This window comes from Asterias rubens, chromosome 21 (assembly GCF_902459465.1).
Source record: "Asterias rubens chromosome 21, eAstRub1.3, whole genome shotgun sequence".
Lineage (NCBI taxonomy): Eukaryota > Metazoa > Echinodermata > Asteroidea > Forcipulatida > Asteriidae > Asterias > Asterias rubens.
In genome coordinates, this window is record NC_047082.1 from 261,881 (window position 1) to 287,856 (window position 25,976).

At 39.1% G+C, this 25,976-nt stretch overlaps 2 protein-coding genes across 2 annotated transcripts in view; one reads left to right on the plus strand and one right to left on the minus strand.

Annotated features, from left to right (window-relative positions):
- Positions 1–25,976, minus strand: part of LOC117304727 — a 32,003-nt gene that overhangs the window by 5,880 nt on the left and 147 nt on the right. The window contains exons 2-30 of the mRNA XM_033789329.1: positions 24,917–25,642; positions 24,449–24,499; positions 24,041–24,217; positions 23,400–23,716; positions 22,821–22,965; positions 22,286–22,450; positions 21,942–22,118; positions 21,334–21,506; positions 20,738–20,881; positions 13,834–13,978; positions 13,043–13,099; positions 12,790–12,903; positions 12,128–12,304; positions 11,219–11,371; positions 10,174–10,340; positions 9,435–9,582; positions 8,730–8,906; positions 8,022–8,210; positions 7,390–7,515; positions 6,760–6,956; positions 6,118–6,268; positions 5,215–5,420; positions 4,499–4,673; positions 3,545–3,933; positions 3,014–3,182; positions 2,635–2,745; positions 1,780–2,064; positions 1,080–1,382; positions 316–639 (exon numbers count right to left, since the gene is read on the minus strand). Of these exons, the coding sequence (XP_033645220.1) occupies positions 316–639; positions 1,080–1,382; positions 1,780–2,064; positions 2,635–2,745; positions 3,014–3,182; positions 3,545–3,933; positions 4,499–4,673; positions 5,215–5,420; positions 6,118–6,268; positions 6,760–6,956; positions 7,390–7,515; positions 8,022–8,210; positions 8,730–8,906; positions 9,435–9,582; positions 10,174–10,340; positions 11,219–11,371; positions 12,128–12,304; positions 12,790–12,903; positions 13,043–13,099; positions 13,834–13,978; positions 20,738–20,881; positions 21,334–21,506; positions 21,942–22,118; positions 22,286–22,450; positions 22,821–22,965; positions 23,400–23,716; positions 24,041–24,217; positions 24,449–24,499; positions 24,917–25,642 (5,838 nt within the window). The remainder of the gene's footprint in view (positions 1–315; positions 640–1,079; positions 1,383–1,779; positions 2,065–2,634; positions 2,746–3,013; positions 3,183–3,544; positions 3,934–4,498; positions 4,674–5,214; positions 5,421–6,117; positions 6,269–6,759; positions 6,957–7,389; positions 7,516–8,021; positions 8,211–8,729; positions 8,907–9,434; positions 9,583–10,173; positions 10,341–11,218; positions 11,372–12,127; positions 12,305–12,789; positions 12,904–13,042; positions 13,100–13,833; positions 13,979–20,737; positions 20,882–21,333; positions 21,507–21,941; positions 22,119–22,285; positions 22,451–22,820; positions 22,966–23,399; positions 23,717–24,040; positions 24,218–24,448; positions 24,500–24,916; positions 25,643–25,976) is intronic.
- Positions 18,453–19,479, plus strand: LOC117304441 (C-type lectin domain family 4 member M-like). The gene is made up of 2 exons (XM_033788898.1): positions 18,453–18,790; positions 19,223–19,479. Exons 1-2 carry the CDS (start codon positions 18,505–18,507, stop codon positions 19,399–19,401), a joined length of 465 nt encoding a protein of 154 aa, XP_033644789.1. The 5' UTR covers positions 18,453–18,504; the 3' UTR covers positions 19,402–19,479.

Sequence of the window (25,976 nt, forward strand, 5' to 3'; positions counted from 1 at the left end):
ATGTTTACACATGGACCACTAGAGTTTTTAATCATCTTTGTAAATCTTTTTTTGTTTAATATTGATGTTTTATTTTTGATTGTTTCTTGTATTTTAAACTCATTTGACTGCAATTGTAGCTTTTGTCCGCGATGGTCTGTTTTGAACAAACCATTTCAAATCAAATCAAACCAAATCAAGACAGTATATTTAAACAGCTCTATGAAATAAAACGCTTAATTGTGTACGTTTATACAAACTGCACCAGATGGTTGTTAGAAGAAAAAAAACCAATGTTCATTTGGGGTATAAGTTCTATTTGTTATTATTACTTACAAACGTCAGGTATGATGATTTCATTGTAGACACACGTGTAGTTGACGTCAAGATACTTCACAACTCCAACACACGGATCGTCATCAAAGGCCGTAACCTCAACTGCTATCTTACAGGAATGGTGGCCCTCGCAGTATGTGCGCACAGTCTGGAGACTGTTTGATGAGGTGCAGTTTGTAATGACGTTATGGTCTGGTCCCGGACATACTGAGTTATCCATAGTGCGGCCATACATGGCTGTGACAATGTGTAGAACCTGGTCATCAGGAGGGCATGTGAGGTACAGGAAGTCATCTTGACAGGCACGCGCGTAGTTGATGTCATCTAATAACAGGAGTAAAAGCATTGTATAAGTTTTACACAACTTTTTAGAAATAAATGCAAACAAATTCTGATATAAAATTGTCTCATTTTTATTTTGGTCATGCAAACAAAATTCATGTCCAGTAATTTTTTTAACTTCAAGCCCTGCGGTCTTGTGAACTTTCTCCTAAAATTCTAGCCCTGTCACAGCCACTAAAAGTTGTCTTCATGTGCTAAAAAACAAAAAACAACTGTTTTGTTTTAAGGCCTACTTCTCTGATTCCTACACTGACATTATTTACAAAAAGACCTCACTGTGTAAGTCTTGCATGATTTGGAACATACATGTAGGAACCTGTTAAAGTATGCAAGTTTGTTTCTTTCTTGCGATAAAGCAATGTATGTGGTCAAAAATTATCGAAAATGCGCCAGACTTGCACAGTATATTGACTTATTTTTACCTTTTACACATTCATACGTAGTATTGAGATATAAATGCATGTCTGCGTCGGAGCAAGGATAGCCATACATAGACTCATCTACAAGACCGCTACACCGAGTCACATTGTGACATTCTGTATCAATGTCGCCCTCTATGGTGTCTGATGAACACGGTAGTGCAGATGCAGTTAAAGGGGTCTCTTGGGGGCAGGTGAGCCAGTCGGAAGTGCGCCCCCATTGGGCAGTTGTAACATTGACTTTGTGGTCATAGGGACAGGCCATAAGCCAATCGTTCTCACCGCAGACCACATAGGTAGTAGACTCTGTAACATTCAAGAATGATCAATGTTTTTATAGTGCATAAAAATAATGAAAATAACAGGCATTTATCAAGATGTAATGTCTACAGTATCAGCATAGAATGTAATGTCTACAGTATCAGCATAGAATGTAATGTCTACAGTATCAGCATTTGCCAACAGAACAATTGGCATGTAAATCAGGAATTTTTTTTATTGTCACTTTTTCCGTTATGTCTTTCTTTGTCAAGTCTCCTGTTCTTAACATAAGGTTGTCCAACACAAGCAACTGCTTATAGGGGTTCGCCTTCATTCCCTATTTATTTTTCTGTTATTATTTGATTTAATGTTAATTTGTAAGCCTATATTTATTTTAAAGCAGTGAAATATATAAATGAAAACTTGAATTGAATCGACTTACCCCTCTGATATTCACACACATAGCTCCTCATATCACTACAATCCACCGAGACCCAACGTCCATTCATCTCCTTAGACAGCGCCGTACACTCATCAAACTTGCCACCCGTGGGTTGATCCTTAGCCCATGCAGAGTAAGAGTAGAACGTGGCGTTACTCCAGACAAACTCCTTGAAGTCTGCTCGTCTGTTCAGGCCGATCAGGAAGTCATCTTCAGGGTAGACGCGAGGGAAGTTTGCCAGGAAGTCTTGTTCACGGACAGAGTTGATCGTTGCGAGACGGCCACCTACATTATAGTTACCAAATAACAAACGGAAATTTATAGCTGTATGACAAAACAGGTTTATCTGGGAATGGACTTTAAAGGGACTGGTGGACACCTTTGGTAATTGCCAAAGTAAAAAATATGTGAAAATTTAGACTGAATTGGTCATCAAAGTTGCTGGAGAATAATGAACGACCCTTGTTTCACAAATTTGTTGGCTTCTAATGCCTAAAAAAGACTTCAGGCCTGAATTACCAATAGTGTCCAGTGCCTATAAGAGATTTCAGCATACTATGGCAGATTTAAGCTGCGACTCACAACCAAGGTTCTGTGAATCACAGTGAGTGCTTACTTATTATACTAACACAACAACATCAAAACCCTGGATTTAATTATAAGAATTCTTTTTCTCTTTTTCAAGTCTGGGTTTCATTGTGGCATTGATATTTTCACAGGAAAAAAATTACTTGAAAACCTCAGAAAAGTCCTAAACAATAACACATTAACATGCTGCTGCCAATTTGTACACAGCCTCAGATAAAAGCCCCGGTAAAAAAAAAGAAAACATTTTAGCAAGAACACTGAACATACCTTCATTCACACATGTACTCTGGGCACCGTCCCAGTCCTGTTTATCGGCCTGGTAGAACTTGTAGCAAGAATTCTCAAATACTGACCAGCCATCTTTGCAAACAGAGTCAACTAAAATCACAATCAAAGGGAAAGATAAATCATCAACAAAATTTGAACAGATAATTATCTAAAAGTCACATCCCCTGAAGGTGATCCCGCTGCTGCCGGTTACCAGGTTGTATCATAAACTTGGTATAGTGACTGAGCTATCCAGCTCTTTTGTCAGCAGTCCCCCTCTTTGTTCGAAGTACCATGTTGAGCTTCTGAAAAGTAAAGCTGAATGCTTCAGAGGAATAATTTATCTCCTAGATTTAAAATAATTTAAAATGAAACTGACCAGCAGCAGAACATCCATATGTCTCAAGCCTCAATCCAACTGGATCAGTTGTATTGACCTCTGACTGTATGCGTAAGTAGCGAAGGGTCAAAGGTCGAAGGTCAGTATCCCCATCAGCAGTCAGTTCAATGAGTGTTACATCGATACTATCCGTTGGGCCTGCCAGAATCTAGAACACAAACAAGCGAGAAAGATTTATGTTATTTGAGGATTACATTTATTGGAGCTTTAAAGGCACTAGACACCTTTGGTAATTGTCAAAGACCAGTATTCTCCTTTGGTGTATCCCAACATATGCATAAAATAAAAAACCTGTGAACATTTTTACTCAATTTGTCATCAAGGTTGCAGAGAATGATCAAAGAAAAAACACTCATTGCTCTTTACCAAGTAAGTTTTTATGCAAACAATTATTTTGAGTAATTACAAACATCATCTGATGCCTTTAACAACAAGTTCTGAAAATTTTCAATTTAGGAATTACATTCTTTTCATTAATGCAGAGTTCTTAAAATTGAAATGACTTCATACTTGTGTCTCATTGCTGTTCATTTTCCGCATGGTATTCCATATGACATTATCCAGACTATAATGCAGGCTAAACTCAGCGATTCCCACGTCCCCCTCTGGTAATAGAACACCCTGAAGAGCCAATCCAGTAATGGTCATCCTGGACTCAAAATCAATCATCAACCATTGATCCAACGAGCTGAGGAGACTTCCAGGCTCCGACACCCACCCATTGATTCCTTCCACTGGGTGGATATCTGGGTTGTGTAGATGGGCGTATCGTGGGTGGTATTTGGTGGTGTTGCTGGGTGCAGTGTCGTTGGTGCTGGCAGTGAAATTCAGAATGGACGAGGTTGTGATGAGGTCCATATCAAATATATAGTTGGGAATCCCAGATGACTCAAAACAAACTGTAACAAACAGTTCAAAAGGAAAATTGTAATACAGTCGGAGGCTTCCCAAAAAGTGCCCCAGTAAAGTTATGCTGTTGATCAGTGGCATATTTCATGGCTCTGCTTATCACCAACTTCGGCACTTGCGATGACCATTCTTCGCTTACAAGCACCAAGTTTCCGTGAAGCATAGAATGCTTAGTTATCCGTGTAGCACTCCCACACACAAATTTGTAATACTGATGAGGTTTTTCCCCAAAAGTACCCTAGTTAGGTCAAACTGTTGAACAAGGCCAAATTTCGTGGCTCTGCCACATTTCATGGCTCTTACCAAATTTCTGTGTCTGTGTAAGCAAAGAATGCCTAGTAATGTTGAGTGCTCCCGCACACAAACTTGGCAAACCCGTCAAATAGAGCGTGCGCACAAGAGCAGGGCCGAATCAAATTATCGAATTAAGTACCTAAAAAGTTTGACATCTGTAACGATTAGGAGAGACATGGACATGCTGGAAGTTGAAAGATTGAGACTCTAGGTCTACAAATTTATTAAAAGGTAGAATATTAAAACATTGGATCCACGTACCAGTCGTTGATGGCGCTTCATCCGCTGTATTTAGTGAAGCACATCCGTACACTTTCACATTGCTCGACAGGTCGCTGTTGACTGAAGTGGGTACTAGTCTTAGGTAAACTGCATCAATTGCATTGAGGAGCGGGTTGGTGACATAATCACTGTCATCAGTGTTTCCAATGAAAACCTGTGGATATCAAACGAGAAGAAAATAGTTGATGGCCTGACATTTCAATCCTCAAGATATAAATAAGTATAACAATTTACTTGGCAACAAACATCCGATAGCTGTTGAGAAACATTGTGAGAAATGGCTCTCTCTGAAGTAACGTAGTTTTTGAGAGAGAAGTATTTTCTCACTCAAATGTTTGAATCTAAAATAGACTTCAGCCTGATGCCTTTTTTGATGACCATTTGAGCCCAATTTTCACAAACTTGTTATTTTTATGCATATGTTGGGATACTCAAAGTGCACAAAAAGTAGCTAAGCACAAGTTTGCTTACCAGAATACAGTTACCAGCCAAACTACCATGTCACATGTACAATCTGTGGATGTTTCCTGCTCATATCTGCTAAGCAGAAATTTGTCAAGCAATATTTTGTGCTTAATCAGCTCTATGAAATTGAGCCCTGGTCTTTGACAATTAACAAACATGTCCAGTGCCTTAAAATAGTTACTTCTTAAAACAAACATGAAATTTCAAATTTTCAAATCAGGTTTCCTCACCCTTGCACTTCCACCTTCAACGTAGAGTGCCCAGTCCACGTTGTTCTGGCTGAAGTACATTTCATATCCAATAAGCCATTTGCCTGATGTACCTTGGGTGCTAATCATGGTCACTGTCTTCAATGAACCTAGATTAATCTCAAGGTAGTTGGGATTTCCTGTCTCCTCTGATACAAGACTGACCAGTGAAATGCTGCTAACACAATCTACACATTGAAAGAAACAAACAAGCAACGATATAAATTCTTAAAGAAGTTTTAATAAAAATAAAGGATAATAATAATTATAATAATGAAGTACCAAAATCTGGCTAGGTGAAAGTGAAAGTAGACTCTGTGGTGGTATGAAGCACCAAAATCTGGCTAGGTGAAAGTGAAAGTAGACTCTGTGGTGGTATGAAGCACCAAAATCTGGCTAGGTGAAAGTGAAAGTAGACTCTGTGGTGGTATGAAGCACCAAAATCTGGCTAGGTGAAAGTGAAAGTAGACTCTGTGGTGGTATGAAGCACCAAAATCTGGCTAGGTGAAAGTGAAAGTAGACTCTGTGGTGGTATGAAGCCCCAAAATCCGGCTAGGTGAAAGTGAAAGTAGACTCTGTGGTGGTATGAAGCACTCTGTTATGAGGGAAACATCTGGACGAAATAGGGACAAATGTGAGGGTAGATCTGTTACAGAAGGCAGCGCTTTTGGGAACAGCGAGGATCTTGAGAAAGACCCTTGAGATCTTAGGCTACGGTTCATTAACTTAAATAATGATTTCTACAATGACTTGCTTAAACACAAGTTACCGTTTGATAACAATGGTAACTTACTAGTTGCCTGTAAACTCTGGCTTAGCAAATCAATTTCCCTTCTAAAACAGTTTTTCAAAAATGGGCTCCATAGAGTAGGGCCATTTGCTTACCTGTTGGGGCGTACATTCCGTAGATTTCAGTGCGGAGGCATGGATAGTCATTCCACTCATGGGGGTGGAAGCGAACAGAAACCACATCAGATACTGCAGAATTCAGCTCCGTCTTCACTATACCAGTCTTGTCGATATTCCCGTAAAATATCTGGGGAAAAAGTGGGATGATTTATGCGTCGGAAATGAAAGAGCTGATCAAAATATCAAAAATATACCACAAAAATTCAACTGATTACACAATAACTAGAAGTATTGTCGTCTAGTTACTGAATCACAACTTATTGGTTCAAAAGGTGTTAAAGTGTTTCTATTGGTTCAAATCCTGACAGCATAATTCAGGAAAAAAAACAACAGGTTTACAATTCTTAAATCTTGGGTAAAACAAACGACAAATCAACAAGAGCAGGACTTGAACAAACAACCTCTTAATTAATGTAACAGCGCTCTCCAAGTTAGCCTATTGATGGCCTTTTAGTCAACATCTTTGTTTTACAAAAATATATTTATTTATTGAATTATTTATGGTTTTTTGGGGGGGGAGGGGGTGGTTAAACAAATGGATTTCTAGTTAAAAACAGAGAAATCAAATCCTTGCTAATAACATTACTTTTTCAAAAAGATCTAGGAGGATAATTTTACCTGAGTTTCTCCATTGACATCCTGGTAAGTGTCCCATGTCACACCGTCCGTACTAAATGAAATATTATAGTACGTCACCCACTGGTCCCCACTCTCCATGCCTTGTACACCCACCATAGTAATCAAGGCCGGTGTGGTTAGATCTATCTGTAACCAGTGAGGTTCTGTATTGTTGGCTGGTTCCCAGCACAGCTCACCTGTTGGTATGGTAATAAAGTATTCATTAAATTATACAGGAACAGCAGCATATGAGTCCACAAACATTTAGGAACTACATGTAGGGGTCGATTTCACAAAGAGCTAAGATTGAACGTAGTTGCTAAGTAAAGTGTAAGGTCACAATACAAATCACTATGGTAATACTGACAATTTGTCTTGCAATGAATTTTATTGCTTTGTCCAATCAGCCCCAGGCATAAAACTTAGTAATATTTGGTCGAGTCTAAAGGCTGACCTACATGTACACATTGTGTAGGCTGAAATAGACATTTCATGCTACATGTATTTAATCACAATTTTTCCAAGGGAACAAATATATCTGAAAACAGACTAAAGTTGGAAGATTATCATGCCTGAGGAACCCAACTGGCATCAATTAGTACTGCGTGAATCCCTAGTGACATTACATACCATTAGTAGTTCCGATACTGAGACGACCGTGCCAAGCTTGGTTGTCAGTCACTGATCTAACAGACGAAGCAGTGATTTGGTCGTCACTGATTCGTCCATCCGTCATTCCTAAAGCTTCATAATTATCTGCAAAGACAAAATATTTGTTCAGGTAAAAAAAAAAACCTTGAGTAAGTGCGATCAAGGACCATAGTTAAACATAGTTCCACTAACTCTGATCAAATACATGCTTGTAAATGATGTCTCAACTAGTCAGTTTGTGCTTAAACAGCTCTATAAAAATGGGCTCAGAGCTTAGGTCCGGTGAACTAGACCGCTCGGACACAACAAGCCATGTGAATGGTTAACAAACTGGATGAATGGTAAGCAACCAGTGCCGCATAATCACAAGGAGTTGAGATGGTCAAGTGCTTTGTTGGAGTAAAAAACTGCACAACAAATACACATTATTATGGGCTATAAAGAGGGTAACCCTGTTTCAGCCCCAGGAGTACGTGGCAATGACCTCTGGAAAAAATAGTAGATTGAAGCCCACACCTTGGAGTGGCTTTCAGGCTTTGTGTCTTGCAACTTGCATTAAAAAAAAAAAATAAAAAAAAAGTTTAGAAACTAAGGTTCTAGTTGGCACCAACCTCCACAAGCGCTGCTAGCGTCGCACGTTTGGAATTCTTCAGTGTAGTCCGGGCTGGCACACTCGCTGCCGTTGTACTGCGGTGGGGGGTCAGTACAGGTACGAGTCCGATGCTTCATGCCTTGAGTCCCGCAGGAGATTGTACAAGAGATAGAGGCCCAGGAAGACCATGCAGTCCAGTCACCATCAACTGAAGATTGGAGTATCAATAAATCAATTATTTTTTTACTTGCATTCAAGTCAAATGCATTTACAGTTGCAACGAAGGAACCTAGACTTCCTCCGAGATTATAAATATTCATTGATGCAAACTCAATACCCAATGTAAGTGTGCCGAATTGTCTCGAGCGAATGCTCTGTGAAAAAAAAGAAGGTGTTTCTCGGCAGGCACTTGCTTGTGTGTTCATTTAATTATGTTTTTTTATTTGGGTTCTCTGTCACTTATGTACTCTCGTAATGTTTAATCTACCTTGCTAGCCCCTTGGGGTGGATATGTGTGCATAAATTGGTACTATTTTTATTACATTCAGGCTATTTTAAACAAGATCCATTTCGACAATCTCAAACTCATGCCTAAACAATGTTTACCGTGTCGGCCTTCTACCAACTGAGCTATTTAACCCTATGTTGGCGATCTCCCTCTAAATAAAAAGGTAGGAGGCTCAACTTGATTTTTAAAAATTTATTTAGCCAAACAAGTATAACTCACTTGGGCAGGGTTGTGTGTTGCATTCTCTGCTCTGAGAGGCGGCATCCAGTACCGGGCAATCGATACCGTTATACTTAACGGCCGGGTCATCACAAGTACGTGAGCGTGTTTCTGTTGATCCAGCGCATGTTACTGAGCAGGAAGTCCAGGTAGTCCATTCACTCCAATTGGCATCAACTGGAAAAAGGTCAAATAAAAATATGCGTTAGTTTTAGAATAGCGTGAGTATGAAGTGGGACGTCTTTGGAATTTGACTTCCTTAAGACCAAAGACACAAGAAACTTTATTTTAAAAAAAGAAGAAGACTAATTTGAACAGGGCTGGAATTTAAGACTGGACCGCATTTCCCAGGTCAGTGTTTTAAGCATCGTGCCAGAAAACTCTTGAATGGAAAAATTCTGCCAGTTTCTGTATTTTAGTTTCATGAATATACTTCAAATCTGTTGAGTTGTGAAGAATGCTCACCCACGATACAAATGAGATAAATCTTATCTTTATCTTATTCCTCGTTCAAATTGAAACAAATCAAACTAAGTATGTATTTATCTTTCTCATTTCAATTCTTTTCGTAGAAACTTACTGCTTTGTAGTGGTTTTTCTTCTATTTGTTTATAGCCCTACAACTGTTTCAATGTATGCAAGCATTACCCTTTTTGGGATCTAATAAAGATTAATTGAGTTAAAGTAAAGATACAATCTACTTACTTGGGTTATACAATCCATATAGCTCAACCCTCAGTGCAATAGCATTGTACCAAGTCACTGGATGGAAACGAACATAGTTGGCTTCAGAGATGGGGTTAGCTAGGGTAGAGGTCACGGCTGTACCAGCATCAAAACTTCCCTGGAATACCTGCAGGATTATATTAACATCACAAGGTTATAGATAAAATAATAACAAACTATTTTTATATAGCGCATATCACTATTAGGTCCCTCAGCACTGTAAAGGGAAATCAATTACTTCACTTTGAAGTAAAGTAGTTATGAACACATGTTTTTAAAATAAGTTTTTATGGCCCAAATTTTAATCTGAAACGCTTTTCAGGTTGTGTATTCCTATAAGGGATTATTCTTCCTACCTGGACATATTCGCTCCCGATTCTAAGCGCTATCTCAAAAATGCAATAAGCTTTTCTAGTACAATGTTCATAACTAGGTTAGTTACTTAGGTTAAGTATAGTTTGCCTTAAATGAATTGTATTGTTGGATCGCTGATCAATCACCCGTTTTAGACAGGTGCTCTAAAGTCGCACCGAACCAAATTCTGAATTTAGTACATGAAAAGTTTGACTCTGGAGCGCCTTGGTTTCACACATGGATCTTGTAATGAGCCAAATCTAATGTCAATGTTCCGTTAAGTTTGCCTGTCTGAAACCAAAATTTATAAGGGTGGACCTGGAGTCGCTTCTAAGCTATTTGGTCTGAACTGGGTGTCACTCACCCTGACTACTCCAGCTTCTTGATAATCCACCCAGTCTGTCCCATTCATACTAGTAGAGAGAGTGTATGTAGTGACCCACTGATCAGCATTATTACTAGGCGTACGCCCTTCCACTGCCACCCTCTTTAGGGTAATGGTGTCCGGTAACTCAATCTGAAGATAATCACCTGAGAAAAACAGACAAAAATCAATCAAATTTATTCAAATATTTCTTTGTAAGCGAAGAATCGCCGCTTGCAGAACCAGGGAAGAGAATTCTTTGCTTATGTCAAGCATTCGCTTAAGTTAGCAGGTACTTTTTGGTTTTGCTTATGCTTACTCCACGCTACTAGGCATTTATCTTGAACAAAGGCTTGTCTACAGAGTCAATGCAACACAGCGCTGGCGCTAGGTAGGTGTTTGACATTTTGGATCTTTCTACTTGAGAGATTGTATAATAGCAACCTTTATTTTCCCATCATTGGAAAGAACTGATCTTTCTCTTTCTAACCATTCTAAACTTGGGTATGGAGGGTGAACATGAAGGCCCTTACACAAAATGGTCTTTGTGCTCAGGTTTTTGAGTAAGCTCGGGCATTAAGCTTGCGCGACAAGAGTCACCAATGGTTAAGAAGATAGGGTGTTAGTGTAGCCAACAAAGGTCGCCTAAAGTATGGAAAGGATTAACTATATGATACTGATAGAATGTTCACAGGGCCCCAACAAAGGTCGCCTAAAGTATGGAAAGGATTAACTATATCATACTGATAGAATGTTTACAGGGCCCCAACAAAAGTTTTGAAATTTTTGAAATTTTCAAAAGTCTTCATAACCATGGGTCTTTCTCAAACCTCGTCTTTGGCTCCAGGCTCTGTCTGCTGATGTTTGAACCACCGCGTACAATACGCGCTGCTCCAAAAATGTAAGGCCCAAGCTGTGTTTCAACTTTGTACGCAGCATGGAGGCGGCGTGGAGCCTAAGCCTGAGCAGGAGCCCAAGCCGAGGTTTGAGAAAGACCCATGACTAAGAAGCTGAAGCATTGGTAACAGGGGTCAGCCATCTATACCTGTGTCCGGATTAGTTGGTACCCATGCATAGTCTGCTTGGCTTTCATCCAATCGAGCTCGACTCCCATCATAGCTTCCATCAGCCTCTGACGCTGTGATCATTGCGTTTGTGATGGTGCTGTCAATCATGCCAAGAGCATAGTTATCAGAAACTGTGGATAGACATCAACAAGAGAAGGCTGTGTCATTAAATTGGGTAAAAGTAATGGTTGCTGGTGTAAAGGAAATGTAGACAGTAAACAAATCTACCTGTTTATTTGCAATTTTGTTTTAATGGCCTGACGTTTCGACACTGCAAAGTCTTTCTTGAAGGCTAAATGACAACACAACGTAAACATGAACAGGTGGTGTAAAAAAAAGGAGTCAATTGGAAAGAGATAAAGAAAGAGGGAAAGAGAGAGAGAGAGGCAGGAAGCAAAAAGAAGGGAAGAACAACGAAGCACGGTTAATTTCACAAGGAATAGAATAAGTATTGTAGTCACTTTTTCTTGATTTGTGTAATCTATAATCACAGACTTAAACCAATGTAAGTAATAAGAGGGATTGGCTGTTGCCAGCTTGGCATTTATATCACCTTGTGTGAGCTTTGCTAAGTTCCCTTGATGAGACGATCGCATAAACAAACCAATTAAAGACTTTAGTTCAAGTTTCAAGTTTATATATTTGTCCACAGTATCGGTCTACGATAAATAAACATTACATTAAGAAATAATACTACAATCTACAAATAGAAAGTAGATATTGAATCTAAATTTACAAAAGATACTGCAGGGGAGCCCATTGAGAAGCAGAGCTTTAAAGCATGGGCCCTGACAGGACTGCTCATTGAGCACACACTACAGATCACATATAAGGTCAGCAAAGGTGAATAAATACTACAAGAAAAGCAAACCATCGGCATGAATTACCAGAGCATGTTGCTACGACTGTACATCCCACCCATTGTTCACTGATCCCTGTGCAGTTAGCTCCACCATACTGAGGCTCTGGGTTATCGCAGTAACGTTCCTGCATCAGCGTGCCGTCCAGACCACAATCAATCGAGCAGTTGGTTACGTCAATCCATGCACCGTACGCTCCGTCAACTAGAAAACACAGAAATGGTTAAAGAGACAAATTCAAGATGAGAACTTGAGACAATAACCACACCTTTTTTATAATCTAATGATTATAATAATAAATAGTTCTTATATAGCACATTTTCCCAATTGGGAAAAAACGTATGGGGTTTGAGACTTTGCAAGGTGAGGTATCAATATAAATTTTGTTTGCGGTAACAACATGTGTGTATTCACTTGCTGGGTAGCTTTGTTCTTCTACTACGGGAGACTTCTCAGTCCTGAAGAACTGTCCTGCCTTTTAACTATTACCATGGCACAAGGTAGAAAATCGGCTGGGACTACTACTTTAGCTTTAAATAGTGGATCGAGGGGACTTCTCGTTTTTAACTGCACTACCACGGAGTGAGTTCTTAATTGGTCTTAACGTTTTGACTAGCTTGCACTAGTCATCATCAGGAGGGGGAACGCCTGCAATGTATCTCTACAAAAGAGTTTCTAGATGGACTCACTTGGGCAGGGATTTTCACTGCAGCTTTCAGTCTCAGACAGATCTCCCACGCAGTCAGCACCGTTGTACTTAGCTGATGGGTTGTCACATGTTCTAGATCGTGCATGAGTACCACCTCCACATGTTACTGTACAGGAATCCCATGATGACCACTCACTGAAGCCACCATCAACTACAAGTTCATAATAACAATATTGAAATTAAAGGGAATGATGATGGATTGTCACATGTTCTAGATCGTGCATGAGAACCACCTCCACATGTTACTGTACAGGAATCCCATGATGACCACTCACTGAAGCCACCATCAACTACAAGTTCATAATAACAATTTTTTTTAAATTAAAGGGAGTGATTACTCCAAATGAGGTTTGATGTCGATTATTCAGAGTGGAACTGTCATTATATTAATCAAACCTCTCGCAGCATGTGAATAAAATTAAATTTTGTATTCCCAGTATTTAATTTGCATTTCTTTATCTGACATTGATAGTTTTAACACAATAATAATAACAATAATAATAACAATAATAATAATAGTGGCTTCATACATGTTATATAGTGCTCATATCTGTAACTCAGTGATGCTCAAGGTGCTTCAACATTCAATGAAAGTTTTAAACATTTCATAAGTTCAAAAAGCAGCTAAGCGCAAAACACTTTTGCTTACCAGAATAAGGGGGGGAGGAGGGGTATTTAACATTTATATTTATTTTTTAAATCTCTTTTTTTGATATGACTGAATAAAGTATTATCAATAATTAATAGAATTGATCATCTATGGGCAAAAATAATATTAATAAAAGCTTTATCAAAATTTGGAGAGAACAAGTTGTTCAATAATCATCAACAATGTGTGACAAGCAACGCAGACTACAGCGTTTCAGAAGAAAACAAATCCACAGGAAAAGAGTTCCAAAGAGATGCAAAACATGGAATAAAACTCTTTGTTCTACATTTTTCTCTTTGTTTCAAGTCATATAGGAACAAACAAATCAAAAGTCATCTTGACTGGATTTTGAGATGTACTGAAATACAAACTTACTTGGATTGAATTTTCCATATAGCTCAACACGCATACAGATGGAGCCATTCCATGACTTGGGTAGGAATCGAACCAGGGTTGTTGAATCCACGCTGCTCAACTCATGTCGCACGGTGTCTACGTTGTCAATATTCCCTTGAAATAGCTGCGTTGTGAAGAGACAAGAATAGTAAGTTTAAAGCACAATATTATTTTGGTTTAAATCTTCAGGGGCAATTGTTACAATTTTGTTTGTTATTATTTTGGTACTGAAACCAAGGAAGCCTCACAGGTGAACTTAATGTCTGTAGGTTGCAAGTCTGAGGGAAACCTGTAAACAATAAACCAGAAACAGCTGTTGGGAACTGCCAACCAACCAAAAGGACCTATGGTATAAATGCAAAAAAACGATGAAAGGCCTCGCATTTCGACCCTTTCAAGTCTTTCTCGAGGCTAATTAAAAAAAAAAAAAAATTCAGTGGCCCAATGGTACTAGTTAATGACCCTACCGTTCTTCCTACTTGTTTTGCATTGTGCTTAGGATCGCAAACTGCCAATCAGTACCAAGGTTCATTATATTTGAGTTAATGATTGCCGCTTAGGAAACTGCGTTGTTTGTAAACTGATGAGTTGCACGTTCTGTAAACGGGTTATTAATTAAACAGGTCTTTTCTTCACTGCTCTTTAGAGTGAGTGTGTGTTTGTTTTTTCAGTCTGGAGTAGAAAATACTGTACTTTCTTTACAGGAAATTGTTTATAATGATGAGGCACGCTCGCCATGTTTTTCAATACACTACAACTTATGGCTATAACTAGAAACCTATCAAGCACTTATGAATGATAACTGAAAAGATGGATTTGTTTTAAGAGTGGGTGGCCCGTGAAAAAGGTATTAAAATGTGTGGCGAGCCAAATTTCATAGAGCTGCTTAAAGACACTGAACACCTTCGGCAATTGTCAAAGACCAGTATTCTCACTTGGTGTATCCCAACATATATGCATAAAATAACAAACCTGTGAAAATTTGGGCTCAATTGGTCATTTAAGTTGCAAGAGAATAATAAAGAAAAAAAACACAACTTTGTGTGGTTTCAGATGTATAATAGACGGCTTCAGGCCTGAAGTCCTTTACAATTTGGGCGAGAAAACTATGTTACTTCAGAGGGAGCTGTTTCTCACAAATTATTTTGAGTAATTACTAAAGTGTCCAGTGCCTTTAACACAAATTTGTTACCGGCACCTAATTTCAACATTGATGTTTCCTCACTTTATATTGGGTCGAATCACAAATGAAATAATTATACAAACACAGTGCCTCGTTCAGGTCTATCAAAGTGGAGCAATTAAAAGAGACCTGACCACGTACAAAAATATTGATTGATTGGTTGCACTCCAGGTAAACTAATAACCTCACTGTCCAGTAACTGTAACATGTATCTCATAAAAACTGCCAAAGACTTTAGTTTTACAACAGTATCCCAAGTGAATACATTCTAGGAAGACGTGGTCTATATTTGGTTTGAAGTAACACCATGTGTGTATCTATTTGCTAGGTAGATTATGTTCTTTTGAGAATTGGACTTTATATTGTGGTACCACAGAGCACAATTTTGGGAGACTTCTCAGTTCTGAAAAGAACTGTCCTGCTTTTTAACTACTGCATGTACCTGGGCGGAAGGTAGGAAATTTGCTTGAGTGGATCGAGGGGACTTCTAGTTGTTAACTTAACTACCGTGGAGATGTGGTCTATTATGTTCCCCACACTTTTAGGTGGGTTATTTCTGATTGCTAAATACACTGCTGGTGTGGGGCAGTGTGTTGCTTCAATCGGAGGCGGGTGCCCTCCTGAGTGGGAGCCATGGAGGAGCAAATGCTACAAAGTTATTACGAAGGGACCATGGTCGGAGGCAAAGCTTGAGTGCCACAAGATTGGCGGGACGATGGTAGTGCCTCAATCGATGGAAGAAATTATTTACCTTGCCGTACTTCAGTATGAGTATTGGATTGGCTGCACTGATCTTCAAACTGAAGGTAAGGGGCTCAGAGGAATGTTTTCAAAAACCAGGAAAAGAGTAAACTTGTTTGTAAGACACTGCTAGAATTGCAAAGGTCAGGGGTTCAAATCCCACCCAAGTAATATGCGTGTGATTTTGTTCACAGAACTCTGGAAAGTACAGAGTATACAGTGCTATATTCATCGGTGTATATGGGTTAAACCAAAATTAATAAGTAAAAACTTGTCCTAAAAACTGTTTGATTATTTGTCTTTTATACATTATTCATAGTGAGCATATGTTGGTTATAATTGCCAGTGTTTCAATCAGGGCCTACTACTACATGTTATACAGAATTTATGACGAGAGAGCTTTTGAAGGCAAAAGTACATGTTTATTTTTTATTTTTATTTGTTTCATGAGTCATCACCTAACACTACCAGGCCAGAACACCCTTTCAAGGTGAGGGAGTCAAATAATTCACTCCCCAAAAGGCGGAAATGGTAGATGCGCATTTTTGGAAGTGCGTTCCGGGTTAGGCAGTGGGGTCTACATATGTATATTATGCACATTAAGCCTCTAATGTTTACCAAGAATTGTGCGTAATGGTCTACAGGCCATCCACATTAGGGCCTTAGAATGCATTTGGGGTGTCATGGCGGAGCAGGAAAGAGCATCGGACTCAAGTTCTGGTGGAAAGCCATCGGAATGTGGGTTTGAGTCCTTAAGCAAGACATTTAACCATTGATTCCCTCCACCCCAAAAAGTAAGGGGGTAACCTTATAAAAGGGTGACTTACAAAGGGGGTGACTTTGTAAGTGGTGACTTTGTAAGGGGGTGACTTTGTAAGGAGGTGACTTTGTAAGGGGGTGACTTTGTAAGGGGGTAACTTTGTCAGGGGGTGACTTTGTAAGGGGGTGACTTTGTAAGGGGGTGACTTTGTCAGGGGGTGACTTTGTCAGGGGGTGACTTTGTCAGGGGGTGACTTTGTCAGGGGGTGACTTTGTAAGGGGGTGACTTTGAAGAAGATTGGAAGTGATATGAACTTTACACTCAGTGAGCTCTCAGAATTGAACTCGTCATATTGTTTTCAAAACAGATTGATCGACTCTTAAAATTGATTATTTCTTTGAATAGATACATGGGTGTGTGAGGAGGGTGCCAAATACTTTGAATTGTGGCATTCTGGTGAGCCTAGTGGTGGAGCTTCAGAAAACTGCATGGAGATATACGCTATGTCTCTCAATGACAAGCCATGTGACGCCCAAGTACATGCTATCTGCCAGCGAGATACTTTACCCAAACTGCACCTTTAAAATCCCTGAACTGGCTGTTAATTTCAATAACCATTCGTTGGGTTTTGAAGGATAGATGCATTAGGCCAACAGCAGTCCGTGCTATCTGCTAGTGAGATATTTTACCCAAACTGCACCTTTAAAACCCCTGTACTGGCTGATCATTTCAATACCATTCTTTTACCATTCAGCACTTTATCAGTATGAGTAATTAGGGCTTTCAAACACTAGGTCTATTGGATTAAATTTGGCCTTAATGGCCATTAAACAATACCAGAAGCTATTAAGGAAGGCCAATTATTGTTCACTAGATCACCATTTAGCTGAGAAGGTTAATTAAGGGAAGATGTACCTTTCATAATGATTCCTAAAGTAAGTGCTAATAAAAACTTATTTGCAAGGAGTAAAGCAGCTTGGGATAGTATGAAGCATTTTGAAAATCATTTCACTTTGAAATAATCTGGTTATGGAAAAAAATATCAGTTTTTAACCCCAAAAATCATTTTGAGAAACGTCATTTTCAGAGATGTTTCTCAGATTGTTAGTAATTGTTTAGTGTCTTGTAAGCGAAGAATTTCCTGTTAACCCATGGAATACGCTTAACATAAGCGCCAAATTCCCAGCTTCCGTAAGCGCCGATTCTTTGCTTCAAGCAGAGCCAAGAAATTGGAGCCTGTAAGCACAAAAAAATTACATGAAGTTTACATTGTTGTGGCTGATGCCCCACTAAATTTTTCCTAAGCAAAAAAATTTATCAAGCAGTATTTTCTGCTTAACAACTTTTATGGAATTTGGCTCTGGTCTCCCATTGCAGGAATGAAGTCAGCTGCCACCATTCTCAAGACACTCCCAATTTACAATCCACTCGAAATGCAATCAAATTGCCTTGTATTGATGCTGTCTATAGAACGACACACACCAACAAACGTCAACATTTAAACAAAAGGGAAAAGCTCTACATCAATTCTCTATAAATACTTCATTTTCATCAAGTACTTATTTAAATACAATAGACTAGGGGGTAAGATAAAAGCTATTTGTTCAATAATTAATGGGGCACAGCACAGCCAATGCATTTCCTTCCCTCCTCCCTCTATAAACAATCATGTCCCGTGTAGTAGAGTGCTGCATTATAATAATACAGTTGGAACACAGAACTAATTTGGCTCAAAGCTGAGAGTCTATGAGGACAGAAAAAGTCAGAAACTGGGATCCAGATCTTAGGAGCTACATTGAAATGATAAAAATTGTAGCTGGAGTTGCAGTGCTAGAGAAGCAGATCAAACTTATTTAATTTGGAGAATAATACAACATCTTGATTACCACGTATATTTTAAAACTCTGAATTTAGATGAAAGACTGAACTATCTGAAGTGCGCAGTATCAGCAGACGTCGTTGCAAAATGTTCACCACACTTTTTGTCGCTGTAGTTCTGATAGCAAAATACATTACTATTAGTGACGGGCAGCAGTGTTTTGAGTTCATCGGAGGCGGGTGCCCTCAAGGCTGGGGCGCATGGAGGGGCAAATGCTACATCGTTACTGAGCCACTAACATGGGGCGACTCAAAAGAAAAGTGCAACCAGATGGGCGGGGCAATGGTAGTCCCTCAATCTCAAGAAGATATTGAGTATTTCAGCAGTTTGCATTCTGTGTACTGGGCTGGCTGTACAGATCTTCAAACAGAAGGTAAACATTGTCAGAATTGGTTTTGTCTATTTTTTTTTTTTTTTTTTTTTGTTGTTGTTATGTTCAGTACCCTAATTTTGAAAAAATGCTTTAGAAGAAAATCCTGCTTTAAAAATGTTTAGCCACTGGGCTAGCTCGGTAAAACATTTGCTCTAGCAATGCAAAGATTGGGGTTCAAACTCATCATATTTGTTTTTAATTCCATATTCATAAAACAAAGTTGAATGACAACAGATTAACCCTTGCACTTTTGAAAATGAATTAAAAATCCATGTATACTTTGGAAATGTACATCTCTATTACTAATGATTCTACGATGAAATTACACAAAAAATGGGACTCTTTCAAATTATTGTGTCACGGTTAATACTGTAATTCATAAAGAGTTCTATCGGTCAATTTTATGTTTGTTTTCCTGTCATGGCTTTTCAGGTTCATGGGAGTGTCTGGGGAGTGAGGAATATGCTGGGAGGTGGCATTCACTGGAGCCTAATGGTAGCAATAACGAAAACTGCATGGAGGTATACTCCAATAAACTTAATGACAAACCATGTAACTCCCAAGTTCGTGCTATCTGCGAGCGAGAGTCCTTACCCAAACTGCACCTTTAAAACCTTCGTACTGTCTGTTCATTTCAATAATATTCGCTTGGTTTTGAAGGATAGATGTTTTACGCCAGACTGCACTATGTGCTATCTGCCAGCGAGAGACCTTACCCAAACTGTACCTTTAAAACCTTCATACTGTCTGTTCATTTCAATAATATTCGCTTGGTTTTGAAGGATAGATGTTTTACGCCAGACTGCACTATGTGCTATCTGCCAGCGAGAGACCTTACCCAAACTGCACCTTTAAAACCTTCATACTGTCTGTTCATTTCAATAATATTCGCTTGGTTTTGAAGGATAGATGTTTTACGCCAGACTGCACTATGTGCTATCTGCCAGCGAGAGACCTTACCCAAACTGCACCTTTAAAACCTTTGTACTGTCTGTTCATTTCAATAATATTCGCTTGGTTTTGAAGGATAGATGTTTTACGCCAGACTGCACTATGTGCTATCTGCCGGCGAGAGACCTTACCCATGATAAGCTAATGAATTGTTTATAATGACTAAGTAGTAAAGTCCATTAGCAGAAAACAAAGAGTGTTTGGCCAAGGTGAACCCTTTCAGTCACAAGTTATTTATTAGATGGGTTTGTATAATTATATGTTTTTAGTATTGTTTTTATGTACTATAATATTTACCTACATTTATATTGTGTAACCCAGATGTGGGGCAACAGATCTACGGATCACAGTATATATTTGCTTTGGATTTCTACCGCACATTTAGGGGGAAGATTGTCTTGTATTTTGTTTTGCACTGTTATGGAAAAAAAACTTGTGTTCAAATATTAATTTTACAAACTCTATTATTGCCTTGATAATTACATTTTGAAAACATAATAATTATTACAAATTGTCTTGCCTATTTAATTTTCTTTCAATTAAAATTAAAATCATTGAAATCAGCCCATAAATGACAAAGTTTTTGGTCTTTGTCTCCTCAGCGTGTTCTGTAAACCCAAACAGTACAGTTGATGATTGAATGGTCAGACAGTAGGATGGTTGACCTCAAGACATATTCACCACAATATATATTGAATTAAATTATCAATCATTCAAAACAACAGTGGATAATATAGAATGGTAAAAACAGTTGGAGGGTTGACTGTGTACAGTGAGGACACTATCCTAACATGATATCATGCGAGGTCCTCAAGTTTTGCACATTGATTTTCATACATTTGTCTTGGCATTAATTAATAGAGCTGCTTAAACAGAAAATAAAAAAGAAATTCTGCTTAGCAAAAATTACCAAAATACCTGTCACAGATAGTAAATGTGACATGGTATTTTGGCTGGTAACCTTAATCTAGTAAGCATAATTTATAATGTGCTTACCTTGGTACTACCACTCTCTGTGTAGTCATTCCAACTGTTTCCATTATCGCTAAGCATCAATGAGTAAGATGTCACATAGTTGGTGTCAGAGGGTCTACCTTGAGTAGCAACTGCAGTCAAAGTGACACTATCTACAAGGTCAATCTGTGGATGTAAGAATACATTCATCATGAAAAAATGATTTTTTTTTATTCAACTCTTGATTTTGTATACTCAGCCAATAAACAATCTGCAACTCATGTTTCTGATTGTCTTAGCAGAAACATCCTCAGGTTGGCATAGTGCATTATTTCCTCGCCCTCTGCCGATTCCCAGCGGGAGCACTATGTGGATTGGGTGTTCAGTAACTACCTGACAGCGTGGGTTTTAACAGGAATAATTCTCTGGGTTTTTTTTTCCCCCACACCTAAAACTGAAACTTCCTTCCCCGTCTTCTCTCCATTGGGTTCTTGGCTAGTCAGTGATTAAGTTTGCTTTTCTGAGAACCCTTGCCATAACAACCCCACTGATAATTGACTTATAATAAAAGGAGTCAATGGTTCTTCAAAAGCAAAATCACATTTGATTTTTTCTTAAAACTGTATTCTAATACCAACCTGAAGCCATGGGTCTACTGCAGAGGCAAGCGGCATCCAGCACCACGTTGATTTTGACGCATCCAGTCTGCCCCATATAGCACAATGGTCATCATTAGATGAACAGTTAGATTCTGATAACTGACTATCTGGTATGGTACCGGACCCAATGCCAAGAGCAGTTGCTTCATCTCCTATAGATTGAATGGTCAAAATAGACAGATAATAATAAATCATAACTTTGGGTTGAACAAAGAAATATTGACTCAAGCGCGAACGTGCATTTTGAGAATCATTTCAATTTGAGGTAATGTTATGTAGAAAAAGATTTGTAACAAAATTTGAATCACAGCAAAGTTTTGCAGATTGTGTATTTCTATTCTGTATTATTCTTCCTGTGTGGATATAACTGCTTTTGATTTTCACAGGTTAGTTTTATTGTATACATCTATAATAATAATAATAATATGAAGAATTTATATAGCGCTCTACGGAGAACAGAGCGCTTTACATGAGACTAAGACAACAAAAGAAAAACAAACAAACCTTGATCCCACTTCTTGTATTGATTATTTCAAAGTATCCACATTCTTGATTTGAGATTTACAAACATTAATATTGACATTTACCTGAGCATGGTGGTTGTGCGGTACATGCTTCCCAATCGTTGTCCACACCAGTGCAGTTAGCGCCCCCATACTGCGCTTCTGGATCATCACATACTCTCGTCCGATAATAGATCCCATCCGAGCCACAGCTCACACTGCAGTCAATGACTGTTGTCCATCCACTCCAGTTACCATCAACTACAGACAGGCAAGAAATATCATATATTAAAGGCACTGGACGGGTTTGTAATTGTCAAACACCAGTCTTCTCACTTGGTGTATCCCAACATATGCATAAAATAAAAGTCTGTGAAAATTTGCACTTAATTGAAGTTGCCAACCGAGAGTTAAATCTAGTGACTTACTTGGGCACGGATTGTCATTGCAGATCTGGCTGTCACTGTCAGTGTCTGGGCATGTAAGACCACCATACTTAGTTCCCTCGCAGGTCCTGTTGCGATACTGGGTGCCTCCACCACATGTCACATCACAAGGACCCCATGAGTTCCACGCTGACCATTGTCCATCAACTACGGAGATACAAGTGGGCACGAAACATCAACTTTAAGTTTTGACTACCACAATATTTGTTTAATTACTAAAGCTTTCATGATTATATTTTTTGCGTGTATATGTTAACAATTTGGCTTGCTGGAGTTGGTGATAAGATTTTTAAAATAAAAACTAGTCGGTTTGTTTCTGTTAACTCCTTGGTTTGCTATGGTTGAATTGTTTCTAATAATTGTAAAAGGGTGTTTACTATTAAAACTTTGGCATTACTCTGGTTGAATTGTTTAAGATAATAAATAACAATTTATATCTGTTAAGTTTGTGGTTGACTCTGGTTAAATTGTTTATGATAACTATAAACGGTTTATATCTGTTAAGACTTTGGCTTACTCTGGTTGTAGAACCCGTACAGCTCGACTCTCATGCAGATCTGCTGATGCCAAGACAGCGGGTGAAATCTAACATAAGACACATCCGTTTCTATGGAAACTGGCTGCCGTACCAGATTCTGGTTGTCGTAGTTACCACGGAAAACCTGTAAGAAACCATTCTAGTCTTTGAGTCTTAAAGTCATGGCACTTACTTACTAACTCAGAAAACTTACTTGGTATGACAACTTTTTTTTCCTCCAACATGCCGTATCTTATCGGATGATCTTACCAACTCAGAAAAACTTACTTAGCAAAAACACCCTTTCCCCAAAACTGCTGTAACTTTTGGAATGATTTTGCTTGATCTTGATCTTATTAAGGCCACACATCCCCCCACTAAACAATACTGTCACAAAACAGTTCAAAGTTTGTTTTCTCCTAAATTTATCACAATGAAACATAATGACACTACAGATCTAGGTTTTTTTGTGTTTTTTGTCGTAAAATGCCCATGTCGAGCAGAATCAGTTAAAACTTACCTATGGAAAAAAATAAACTTGGAGTAGGCTTTTAAAATAAAAAATAAAAAGTGAATCACCTTAACGTCTCCTGACTCTTCGTATAAGTTCCAATTATTCCCATCGCTGCTGTATGAGATTAGATATTTGGTCACGTATCTGGCGTCAGATGGTCTCCCAGTAGTACTAACAGCTCGTAGCGTGACACTATCTGCGAGTTCCACCATCAGCCATTCACTGGTATCATTGCTAGCCGGTATCCAGCAGTAGGTGTTGTCGGTGTTACCAATACGCGCAGACGTTGCGCAGGTCGTGCTGTTATCCAAGCAACTGGATTGGCTGAGGTAAGAGTCGGTGATGTTACCCTGCGCAACACCGAGCGCGCTCTCTTCATCATCTTGAAACAAGAAAAAAGGCCATCAAATTAATATTTTTACTTTGGATTGGATTTTGGGGTCACTATTTGGAATGGATTTTCAGACCCTACCTGATGGCATACTAAGTTTCTCTAAAATAATTCTCCATGGTTTTCCTCCCACATCTAAAATTTAACTTGTCTTATCTCCATTGGGATATTGGCTAGTACAGTGATATCGCTTTTCAGAAAATTATTGGCTTCAAAAACAGATAAAATTAATTGAAAAGTAGATTATCTTTGAATACAAAAGACACTGACGAGAGACTGTCACATTCTGAGTAACGACTGGGAATGATTTCTTACCTTTGCAAGTAGACCCATCTTCACATCCGATCCATTCTTCTGTAATACCCAGGCAGTCATCTCCACCATACTGAGGGGCAGGATTAGAGCAGTTACGATACCGGAAGATGGTTCCGTCAGTCCCACAGCCAACGCTACAACTTCCACTCTCAGTCCAGCTAGATAGGTTACCATGAACTGCAAAATAATAACAAAAAGTATAAGAGTGAAGTCTTATTATGCATTGTCCACATTCTTGAAGTGTTTCACTGTGACGTTAACACCTCTTCTTATTTCCCTCCTCCTTGGGACTCCTTTAAGTTTTTGTAGTTTTATGGATTTTTTATTTTAAAAAAAATTTTGTTTAGGGGGTTCATGGAACTTCTGTTTATGCTTACAGTTTTTTTAATATATTTTGGTGATACTCACTTGGACAGAACCAATCTCCACACAGATCTCCTTCAAAGCCCGGATCAAATCCTGTCATTGAAAAAAAAAATGAAAAAAGGTTGTACAAAAGGGATGCCAGGATACATTCTTGTCTATTTTGGCGATTTGTTTTTCCTCCATATAACAGATCTACCTGGAGATCTACGTTGGGTGCGCAAGCTCATGTATGCCTATTTACTTACACGGAAGGCAATATATAGCTATTAGTACCGGCGCATTATCTGTTTGTACATGCAGGTATACACAACTCACCGCGCACCAAACACATTATTTTATAAGGTTTTAAAAAACAGACTGTCACAGATTGACTATAATTATAACCAATGTTGCTTTTTAACACAAGACCATTTATTGCACGGTTGCAACCCTGCCAATTTTAAACAGCCGTTTAAGAACTCGTCACCACTCTTTCATTCCCTTGACAAAAACAGCATCTTTAATACTCACCCAGATAAAAGAGTTCAACATCTCTAACTGAGAAGTCACTGAAGAACACCTTTAACTCACTAACATCAGCATTGAGTCGCAGACTAGAGTTACTCAGGTCATTCACTGCAGCGCCGAGTATGAATAAGCCATCCTGGTCTGATTCCAGACCGGAATAACTCCCGCTATTACTACTCGTCTCATTGGATACGATACCGTTAATATGCAAGAGAAGCTCCCTTGACGGTCTGTAGACAACGGTCAGGTGAAACCAGTCCTGGTCTGGGACAGCGGTTGTCGAGACCGTGTATATATCCTCCCCAGTGACCTGAACGGATAACTCTAGAGGGCTGAGCGCAGTCGATTTAGTCGTCCTGATGGCGATCCCGCGATCGAAGACTCCAGCACCACCGGTCGTCATGAGGTAACGCTCGCCTAGGTTATCAGCGTGGTCCACCCAGACCCACAGCGCCATGGTGAAGCCAGTAACGCAGAGAGACGGATCGACCAGGCAGGTTTCCTGGAAGGAGCCAAAGACGATGTAGTTGTTGGAGAGAGACACAGTGCATTCGTGCTGGGAGGTAGAGCGAGATTCTGAGAGCCCGATGAGCGATAGAGAAGTGCCGTTATAATCACCGATGGTCGGTGGGATGGAATGATCTGAACATGGGCTGCTACAGTCTGGGAGACCAGCAGTGTCGTAGGAACAACGCCCACTCAAGTCCCACTCTAACGATGGCTCGTACTCTGCGGAAATAAACCAAACAATTTTCAGATATTACAAAATTTTACACATCTTGGACAGGCCTGGAATTACACCGAGGCTATTGTTGCCCTGGTCTTGGCCTTGATGCCACTTCAACTATTTCCCATAGACTTCTCATGGAAATGCCTCTTGCAAAATAAAAATGGCCTTGCCCTTTCAAAGATGAAATTCCATCTCTGTTTTGACTCAATAATGTCAGGTCATGTATAATCACTTCTAACTGTGTTTATACCACATGTTTAAACATAGCAATGTGATCTTCTCTTAGCCAATCAGATTGGACAAAATTTCCCAGGAATATATGAATGTAAATAA

Coding starts and splice junctions, on each gene's coding strand:
- LOC117304441 (XM_033788898.1), top strand. CDS start 18,505: ATGTTCACCACACTTTTTGTCGCTGTAGTTCTGATAGCAAAATACATT. Junction 18,791..19,222: donor TACAGATCTTCAAACAGAAG/GTAAACATTGTC, acceptor ATGGCTTTTCAG/GTTCATGGGAGTGTCTGGGG.